The sequence below is a fragment of the Dysidea avara genome, chromosome 1 (assembly GCF_963678975.1).
Source record: "Dysidea avara chromosome 1, odDysAvar1.4, whole genome shotgun sequence".
Classification (NCBI taxonomy): domain Eukaryota; kingdom Metazoa; phylum Porifera; class Demospongiae; order Dictyoceratida; family Dysideidae; genus Dysidea; species Dysidea avara.
The window spans coordinates 62,289,337-62,299,805 of NC_089272.1; the positions used below are offsets into that span (position 1 = coordinate 62,289,337).

A 10,469-nucleotide genomic window follows, 5' to 3' on the forward strand; every position below is an offset into this window, starting at 1 on the left:
ATCACTCTTGCTGCAACTGATAAGATAATTAAGTATTATCGTATAATGTGTTATATACCTCTTGAAATTCATTTTGTGCACTGGCCAACTTTTTATATGTGGAAATCAGTTCTGTGTAGATCACATCATGTCCAGTGCCAAGGGTGGATTGTTGCAAGCAGGATAAGAAGGACTAGAACCATTGTTTATGTTTTCTAGGTAAAGGGTGCACTAAATAAGCTGCTTTTTCATTATGTGTCTTGTTTTTGTTGAGTAAAAATTGACCATCAGCATTCATAAGTAGCTTTTCAGAGCACAATAGTGGGTGAAGGGCTTCAGCATCCAGCTTTGCACCTACGATTGGACGGCATTGTTTCAATGCCTTTTTCTTTATCTGTTCACCACCAGTAGTATCTGTATCGGTCCTATAATATGTAATAGAGTTACGTAATAATGTAATGTCATGATGTGACATGATGTAATATGATTAATTTATGCATATATTAGAGTGTACCTGTAACAACGTTGAAACCGGGTCACTACTGCTGACCCGGATGACCCACTGACCCGGATTTGACCCGGATGTGACCCGGATTAATTAAAGTCGAGATGTGTTTCGGCTAGTCTCGAGCGAGCGAACGAGTCTACATTTTGAGCGTTTGATTCGTGTTGAGTAAATATTGCAACATCAGCCTAGCTAGCTGTAGGTTGAAGACAAAAAAAAAAAAAAAAAAAAGGTCTTCACCTACAGTACTGACAATAGCTACCCCTCACCATAGATTTTTTTTTCTTTTTCCCGGGCTTGATGGACTGCCCTTTCCTACCACCCCCAGCACAGATTGCAAGTGCTGGACAACTGAACAAAATTAAGCAAAAAAAAAACAAAAAAAACCCTCACCATAGATACCAATGTTGAAACCGGGTCACTACTGCTGACCTGGATGACCCACTGACCCGGATAGCAATCCAGGTTAGACCCGGATAGCAATCCAGGTTAGACCCGGATAGCAATCCAGGTTAGACCCGGATGTGACCCGGATGTGACCCGGATTAATTAAAGCCGAGACGTGTTTCGGCTAGTCTCGAGCGAGCGAACGAGCTACATTTCGAGCGTTCGATTCGTGTTGAGTAAATATTGTAACTTCAGCCTAGCTGTAGGTTGAGGACCCACCCCCCCCTCCCCCCCCCCCCCCCCAAAAAAAAAGTCTTCACCTACTGACAATAGCTACCCTCGCGTATGTTGGTAATGCGATAAGTGGGGGTGGCTCACGAAAGAGCTACGCGATAGCGTTTCTCCTTATAAGTTTCCACGTCGTCAAACGAACAATTTCGTTTCTCACGTGATCCATTGTAAACCGGGTCAGACCCGGATGACCCGGAGAAAATGTGACCCGGATGACCCGCGACCCGGTTTCAACTCTGACCTGTAATATAAATATTGTGTACTGTAGAGTTAGTTGCTATTGTGTGCTTTCAGTTATTGATTAATGCTTACATAAATTAGTGATAGCATAAAAGTGAGTGCGACTCAAGCCACATCTGCAGTCTTGGTAGTAGCTAAAAAGAAAATCTGTTGAGTTCGCTGAGCGGGTTAGCTGCTGATTGTCCAGCGTGCAGAAAGTTATGGGTCAGCGAGTATGTCATGGGAATGGGATGTTGTGATACCAGCACCCCAGGTTGCCGTGATGCCATGCAGTCGCATCGTCCAGTTGTGTGATCGATCACCCAACGACGACCTTGACTCCCATGAATTCGACAGTCATTCAATTTATTTGTTCCCAAACTTGGTGCGTGGCACTATTCGATTCATTTGCTTCAGCTACCCACTCTTGAAAGAGTATTTGCTTCGTGTTTGCATGAACTGGCTGACGATTTGGACAATTGTTCCCCAGAAATTTGGAGGCGCTGGTGGTTGTGATAATCGATTAAAGATACCTCGTACAAAACAACAAAAGACGTTAGGCTACAGCTATACAGTGTTGGAATTATCTGAAGTGTTTTTTGCGAAGTACAGTGTTGGCAGTGGTATTGATCTATTTTGTCGTATTGCTAGTATTGTACTTTTGTTTTTAGCGATTAAGCTATTGACATGGGCCTGGAAAAGATACAATGTTGGACTAGACAGTCTCTTTGAACATATGACACTCAACGTACCAGTGGAGTATGAGAACGATGTGATAGCTCTTGATGAGAACCAGTGCAGTGATTGTTTCAGAACATCTAGTGAGTGGCACTGTGATGAGCCTCAACCTCAGCCTCAACAGTTTTTACGTGGAGACAAGCCCCTTAACAAACAGTCTTTAACAAATCAGTTACACAGCAAGTCATTTCTCAGTGTTGATAGTGGAAGGAGCTATAATGAAACCACCGTGGGTTCATCTGGTTATGGTTCGAGTGTAAATTCTAATTATAGCCAAAATACTTTCAAATCCCAGATAGTTGGTTTGCAACATTCAAATCTTTCAGGGATTGATAGTGTCCCTGATAAGGCAACTGACAGCGTGCAACTTAACAAACTACAAAATGCACTAGATAACACTGCAACACGTCATAGCTATAGAGAACCATGTGTGTCTCTTGGCCATCATAACCAACGAATTACAAATAATTGGGATCCACCTGCAAATGTCAGGAAGAAGGAAGAAACAGTTCGTGAACCTGTAACTAAGTCAGGATACAGCAAGCCAACATATGCAGTACTTATAGGGAACACTGTGACAGTATATGATACAAGTAGATTTGCATCACTACCAAACTACAGCAAGTTTATGGTGAAGGAGAGACAAAGAGATTCTTTTGGAGTAACTAGAGTGAAGCTAGCATTGAAATATTGTGAAGTGAAAGAAGAGAAAAGGTAATAAATACATTACAAGAAGGCTCTTGTATATAATCTTACACAACTCATCATGCATGTAATGGTAAAGTCCCAGGAAACATGAATAGAGTTGCAGAGTGATTATGTAAAGGGAGTGGCTGAGGGAAACCTTACATACATCATACATAATGTGGTAATGCTGTAGTCCCAGGGAAAGTGTTATTGTTATACTATGGCTTTGTTATGCACATTATGTTATAGTTAGCTATATCCCGGTACGAGGGTGATATCATTGTTATTACACGAGTCCGAGGCGGAGCCGAGGACGAGTGTAATAACAATGATATCATCCGAGTATACGGGATATAACTGTTTTATATCCCAGTGCGCGGGAGTGCGCAGAAGTTTGCGGATAGTAAATTAAGTTCCGGTTTGAGTTCCTGTCACTGTGCTCAATATTTCGTCCGAATTGTGTGGAGATTCTACTTCGTAGCCACAAGAGAGACCTTACATACTGCCTACAAACTGTAACGAAGGGCGGTGTTATGAAGCAGCGGTTCCAGGTACGATTCGCCTTTGTCAGAAATTGGTATAGTGGTGTCGCGTGTTGTGCAAGAGAAAAATAAAGACCAACAAGTGGCTACCATAGTCCAAGATAGAACGATGAAGCTAGAGGAAGTTAGTTCTTCACCATAGTGGCCGTTGGGAGTGGTTGCTGGAGCGAAAATCGTCACGTACTATTCTTGACATTTGTTAAACTATCGTATTGGTAACTTGTAGTGTTATTGTGTAAAGGATTAGCTAACAGTTTTCTAGATTTAGGGAGTGTATAAACAGTGGAATGGACTACTGGAATGGTGGAATGAATTTTTTAAAAGTTCAATATCATTTTTTACATCCAAATAAGTACAACTCCTCCCCTTATGTAAGCAAATAAATAGGATTCCCCTTGAAGTCAGCTTATTTAGCATAATTCACCTCACCATAGACAAAGTTTACCAATGTAATGATGTAAAGTCAGTTATGAACATGCACAATAGCAGTTTATTGGGAACATCAAGAAGACTCCTGACTTAACCCTTGTTCCCAAATGATAAAAAGTTAGCTAGCTAGTTGATTGCTTGTAAAAGTACATTCACTGTATAATGGTATTCATTTATTATCAACTTTACCAGTTAGGCACTGGAGGACAAACATAGAAGGCAGAGCCTGTATGAGCTGTTTACCATTAACCTAGAAACCTAAGTGAAAATCTTTGGGAAAAGTGAAATGCGACTATCTTGTAAGCATTTACAATGAGCCTTTTCCACAATTATGTCAGAACAAAATTTAAGCCAAACTTCATTGTGGCAGTGCCATGTTGCACACTGAACTGAACCACAGTTAGTTTCAGACAATTAATAAAGTATTGAGTTATAAGTCATACAAGTGTTGTGGTGAGGAAAAGTATGCTAAAAGAGCTGACTTTGAGGGGAATCCTATTTATTTGCTTACATAAGGGGAGGAGTTGTACTTATTTGGATGTAAAAAATTATATTGAACTTTAAAAAATTCCATTCCAGTATTCCACCATTCCAGTAGTCCATTCCACTGTTTATACACTCCCCTAGATTTAGGTAGTTTTAAGAGCTGTATTGGTGTGTTTTGTATCAATATTTCCTTATTTGGCTCTTTGTTCCATTGGTAAACAATGCCTTGCGCGGTTATTATGATGTCACGAAAGAGACTGAGTGGCTCCGCAACAGGGTGATAAGTTAGTTATCACTGGGTGATAACTAATATATTGTACAGTAGCAGCGCCGCTCTGTCTAGCTGTATGGTAGTTATAACCCAGCTCGGCGCTTTGATACTCCCACGCACTGGGGTTTAAATGGTCTTGTAAGGCTGCATGTGAATGTATCACCCTTTTCATATAGGAAATGACTAAAACACGGAAAGGACTGGGAAAACGGACTGGGAAGAACTTGCCTGAAAACGTTTTTGGCCATAGAAATTCACTGTATAGCTGCTAGAAAGAATATAACACGCAACAATGACCTGAAACAAACCTCTGAACTGCTCTGAACACGATGTCGAAGTGTACTCAAGCCGATACTAAGCCCTGCGCTTAAAGATAGTCTGATAAATCCATTTTGTGTTTAAGTAAAAAGCACTCTTTCCGTTTCGCATTTGTAAACAAGAAGCTTTAAACCTGTTAAGACACTATGTTACTTGGATTTCGTGGTCTGGTTTATTGCTGCAATTAGTTTGACGGCTGATCTTCAGTTTTACAGGTGATAGCCGGGCTTCGTGGTGAGACCACGTTGTATTTAAAGGCACTGGCTACTATAAACCCATATTCTGTGGTGATGGGCTGGCTCCGTTATAGTTTGGGGTTTTCCTTGCTCTGTTCTTCAGTTATGTGCATCAGGGGATCACGCTCAATATCCAAGTGTCTGTGTGTGCCTCCAGCAGTTGATCTTGCTGTTGCTGAGGGGCACCTGCCTGCCCAATGAACCCTGGGCATGCTGTAGGTTCTGTGTAGGTTCTTTTCTGTAGGTTATAATTTTTCAAATATTTTCTTAGCATTCTATAGAGATGTGTGGGAGGAAGGGAGTGCCATTAGGGCCGGAGGATAAAAACAAGTAAAAAAAAACTGGCTACTATAAATACAGTCTGTGTTATTTTGTTTGTTAAACAACAACTTTGCTGTCACAGGCGCTCACACTGGCAGACTGGCGCTTTGTAAGTTATCCCAGGGTTTAATGGCGTCCAGAGGTTTGTTTAAGGCGGTTGTTACGTGTTATATTCTTTTTAGCAGCGATATAATGAGTTTCTATGGCAAAAAAAAAATTCAGGGAAGTTTCTTCCAGTCCGTTTGTGAGTCCGTTTTCCCAGTCCGTTCCGTGTTTTAGTCATGTCCTTTCATATGGTCACTTTAAACCAAGTTGTGTCAACCCTAAAGCAGTAGGGTTGAACATGGTGGGTTGAATTCACTTTATGGCTTCAAAAGCGAGTTGTGTGAATACAAAAAATGCTTAGAAGACAATTATCACTCATCATGTGATGATAGCTTATGAACAGAAACTGGGTTGACTTTTGGGTGTCCATGTGAAAATGGTGTAAATTTTTATAGTGATCACTTACCACAAGACAAAGTAGAGAAAGATGGAATTTGGAGAGAACATGAGGAGGAAGATAATGGAAGTGATGAAAGGATGCATTTTCGAGAGAACACTAAAAGCACAGGCTTCATCATATATACTGTAGGTTTAGTGTTCTAAAAGTTGCTGAATGTCATTCGTTTGAATATATATTAGTGTGACAAAAGATTTTGTGGCAGTATAAAATATCCATTACCCACTGAAAGAGCTACTGATTCTAAGATAGGTAAAGGCGGCAATGGATTTGTCTTTACTATTTACCATGAAAGAAAGCAGTATGCTGTGAAAAAGGTTGGTACCAATGGTTGCTAATCATGATATAAAACAACCATCATACTTTCTTTTATTTTTCTATAGACTGTTTACCGTTCCAATGAAGTCAATGTCCACTCAGCACTGAACCATAAAAACATTTTACCTCTTTTGGCTGTACTAATGGGAGAGAGACATGAACGTCATTCAGGAAGGTTTTACTGTTTTCATTTCATGCCCAAAATGGATTATGACTTAAGACAAATATTATCTGCCAGAGAAGTTGGTTGCTTAAAACACTTTTACAATCACTGCTCGAAAGAAATTGAAAAATGGCAAAGAGGTTTTAACAATATAAAGTTTATACTTGCTGGGACACTTGAAGCTCTCAAATATCTTCATGCTAATGGTTATGTACATAGAGACGTGAAAGGTAAATGACGTCAGATGTATAGAAACTGAAATGACAAATCTGTTACATGTTTTACACAGCCAGCAACATAATGATCAAGATGAGATGCAAGTGTAATCCACTCTACTGTAATTGTAGTTCAAAGTTCCAAGTCAAACTTGGAGACTTTGACTCTGCTGGTACTGTACCAGGACTTGGTATAAAAGAGCCTACTGACCAGATGATCAAGTTTGCCTCCATCCTGCCACTAGGAACACCAGGGTATCGGGCTCCTGAGGTGATGCTGTGCTTGTAGTGTTGTAGTTGGTTGATAAGTGTATTAACTACAGGTATCCATGCACATCACCCTATCAGGACCTTATGAAACACTGTACACATTTGCAGTTGACATGTGGTCATTTGGATGTCTGTGTTTGAATATTTGTATTGGGAAGACTGCAGCTTTGAAACAAAGGGAAGAAGCTTCTTTATTGTTGTCCAGAACTCATCCATGTGGTACCGAGCTATGGGAGAGGACAACTAAAGTATGTTATTAATGAAATTTTAAAACACGTACATCACATACTATACCATATAGCATATTTTTCTCAAGAGAACTTTAATTTTGCTTTTTAGAAATTAAAATTTGCAACATGTTTCATCACGTGTGGTATGTTGTTTGTCAAGTTTTGTTTGTTTCTTTACCAATTATTGTTGGACAGCTGTTATGCTACCCTGTTTCCTGGCGAAATTCAGACGGCTGTGTAAATTCATCACAGATACAGGAAACATGGCTAACTTTCAAACTGCTTTCCATCCCATATGCACAAACACTTATTATAATAATAAGTAATAAATCTGTGTGAGAAAGTTATTATCGTGAATTTGTCACCTTGCGAGATTAAGTGTCACATGATTTTATTTTCATAAGTAAATTATTTATCTGTGAGAAAAACCTGCTATATGGTAGTTTGCACATTTAGTTGGTATGTATCTTGTAAGTGCTACATATAAGATAATCTATGTATTCTTAATAGATCAAGGAATTACAAAACACACAGCCATTTACTACTGAAAAGGCATTTGTCACTCTGGTTAGCAGCTGTTTGCAAGTGAATGGTGAAGATAGGCCTTCAGCAGTGAGTGCTTTAGAAACATTCAATAAAGTATGGAATTAAATGACTACCAACTGAGCCAAGGCTGTACGTTGCTATGCACTGAATAAGATTGCATTGAAGAGGCACGAAAAAGACACACAAGGCATAGTAGCATGGTTTAAGGCAATTGTAAATAATGACTATGGACTCTAAACTTATACAGTGACAGACTGTGCAATGAGGAGGCACAAATTTCACTGAGTATAAGCATATATCTAAGTATATACAAGCATTAAGCAGTGTGCTGGCATAGCTAACAGATACTTGTACATATATGACAGTATACATCATCTATAATGCACAATACATGTGACATTTAACCTTCTGCTTTATTTAGTATAATTAACACACAACCTGATAATTTTAATTGCTTTAATTTTGTTTGTATGTACAAGTAATTAGTGGTATGGTTTATTTCCATTTTATAACATTTATAGCAGACATAATTCATGTAAATTGTATTTTTCTGGTATTGTAGCTACTATTACATCATGTTTTTCTACAATTTGCATTGTATGGATACCAAACACTCTATGTACCAATCCCTGCTTCAAGTTTATTTAAACAGCTGTATGTCTAAGCATGCACCAACTGTATGGGCTGTGTCTGTGGGCAACTATTATTTGTCATTTTCATCAATGATCTTCCAGAGAGTATTCACTCTTCTGTTTGCTGATGATACTAAATGAGCTCAGATTATCAACTCATTCAATGACATAAACCAACTTCAAGAGGACATTAACAACTCACTCTGGAGCTGCAAAATTAATATATATTCCTTTTCAACGAAGCTGAATTTATTCATCTATACAATTCTGGCCAAGAGCTTAATTCAACTACCGGTACTCCATACAGGGTCAATGGTAAAGAAATTCTCCCAAAAGAAATTGCACAAAGACCTCGGTATTACCTTTAGTGACGATCTCCAATATAGTCAGATATATATAAGATCTGATTGCAGGGAAAGCCTACTAAACCCTGGGACTTTTCTATTCAGTGACGATTTTAGACCTGACCTACAGGGGGAAGTAGGGAACAGCATATATAACTATTATTATTTGGCTGTAGTATAAAGTAGAATTTCTGGGGGTTGCACCCCCAGAAGCTGCAGCAATTTAAAGGCTTGAAAACAACCTAAAAGTTATGTTAAAAACATGTAAAATGCTAAAAATAACAATGTCAATCTATACTGCAACTTTTTCCCAAGATTGTTTAAAAGTTATTTCAGCAGGGGGGGGGATCGCCTATGTCTCTATTGTACCTTTAGGACAAAACAATATCCTAGTGAAAAACAATGATTTCCTTAGTCAGATCTCAGTTGCTCTATTCAGTTATCAGCTATGGAATCAAGGGCATACTCACATTGAACTGATAATTTACCCTGCACCTTTCATACTGTCTGTCCCTGTTATCAATGCTCAGCCATTCCAGTTACAACTATATAATTCCCATACTTTTAACACAATCAACTCTGATCAGTGACTCAACCCAACTTATTTGTAATTCACTCATACACACACTGTATGTATATCTGCTTGTAGTTTGATTTGTTTTCAGGCTACAGAACCATCGAGTCCTGTATACTTTCAGATTTTATGCTGTGAAAGTTTGATAGATAAACAAATATTTTAGACTGACTGTAGGATGAGAACCTGGTTGTACTAAGTTGTAGCTTGACTGCTCTACTATTGATTAGAGTGACTGTTCTTATATTAGGCTTTATAGCACAAGTGTTCTATTAGAATATCTCAATCACTTGCTATAGATCAATTCAAAAGTAAAAGTGTTGTTGGAGGTTTAATAGCTAAAATGGGTGCTAGTTTAGATCCGCCACTGAAGTAAAACCCATCATGTGCATACCTCTTACAATTTATCCGGGTCTGACCCGGATTGGATCACGTGAGAAATGAAATTGTTCGTTTGACGACGTGGAACTTATAAACGCTATCGCGTAGCTCTTTCGTGAGCTACGCCCACTTATCGCATTACCAACATATGCTCAGCCACGCCTATTTGTTAGTAAGTGCAGTATGTAGTACGAAACTGAGGGTATCTATGGTGAGGGGTAGCTATTGTCAGTAGGTGAAGACCTTTTTTTTTTTTTTTTTTTTTTGGTCTTCAACCTACAGCTAGGCTGAAGTTGCAATATTTACTCAACACGAATCAAACGCTCAAAATGTAGACTCGTTCGCTCGTCCGAGACTAGCCGAAACACGTCTCGGCTTTAATTAATCCGGGTCACATCCGGGTCAGTGGGTCATCCGGGTCAGCAGTAGTGACCCGGTTTCAACGTTGGCCTACAAGCAATGTAGCTTAACTTCCACAAAAACCTTCAGTATTAGAACCAAAAAAGTCTGTAAAACTTTGGATAGTTATGTAGTTGTGAACACTTGTGTCACGTGATCATTCTTACATGATCCCTGGTATTTAAACGAGGAAATGTGGGATTAATAATCTATGGTCATAGCACTAGATTAAGACATAGCTGGGGACAACAGAGTGAGATGTAAATAAAAGAGTAAAAGAATGTTTCGGACTGCCTGGCACCCAAGTGTTATTTGAGCTGTGTTGGGTTAAAATGATCACGTGATGCCATGGATACACTGCAAGACGAAAATAGAATACAAGCGACCAAAATGTGACTAAAAATGAAATAATGGAAATGGACCGCCCGCCCGCATGCAAATATGCCCGAGTCCAGGAAACATATCCAACAATTAAGCGACTTTTAA

The 10,469-nt window shown here is 39.2% G+C and overlaps 1 protein-coding gene across 1 annotated transcript; it reads left to right on the forward strand.

Moving 5' to 3' along the window:
- The first annotated feature begins 1,434 nt into the window (after nt 1-1,434).
- Nucleotides 1,435-8,317, forward strand: LOC136240030 (uncharacterized). Its single transcript, XM_066030832.1, has 7 exons — nt 1,435-2,833; nt 5,910-6,039; nt 6,094-6,228; nt 6,295-6,622; nt 6,682-6,878; nt 6,931-7,125; nt 7,618-8,317. The coding sequence occupies exons 1-7, from the start codon at nt 1,617-1,619 to the stop codon at nt 7,756-7,758; spliced, it is 2,343 nt and encodes a 780-aa protein (XP_065886904.1). The 5' UTR covers nt 1,435-1,616; the 3' UTR covers nt 7,759-8,317.
- The last annotated feature ends 2,152 nt before the right edge of the window (nt 8,318-10,469 follow it).

Coding starts and splice junctions, on each gene's coding strand:
- LOC136240030 (XM_066030832.1), top strand. CDS start 1,617: ATGTCATGGGAATGGGATGTTGTGATACCAGCACCCCAGGTTGCCGTG. Junction 6,040..6,093: donor CAGGCTTCATCATATATACT/GTAGGTTTAGTG, acceptor AATATATATTAG/TGTGACAAAAGATTTTGTGG. Junction 7,126..7,617: donor TATGGGAGAGGACAACTAAA/GTATGTTATTAA, acceptor TATTCTTAATAG/ATCAAGGAATTACAAAACAC.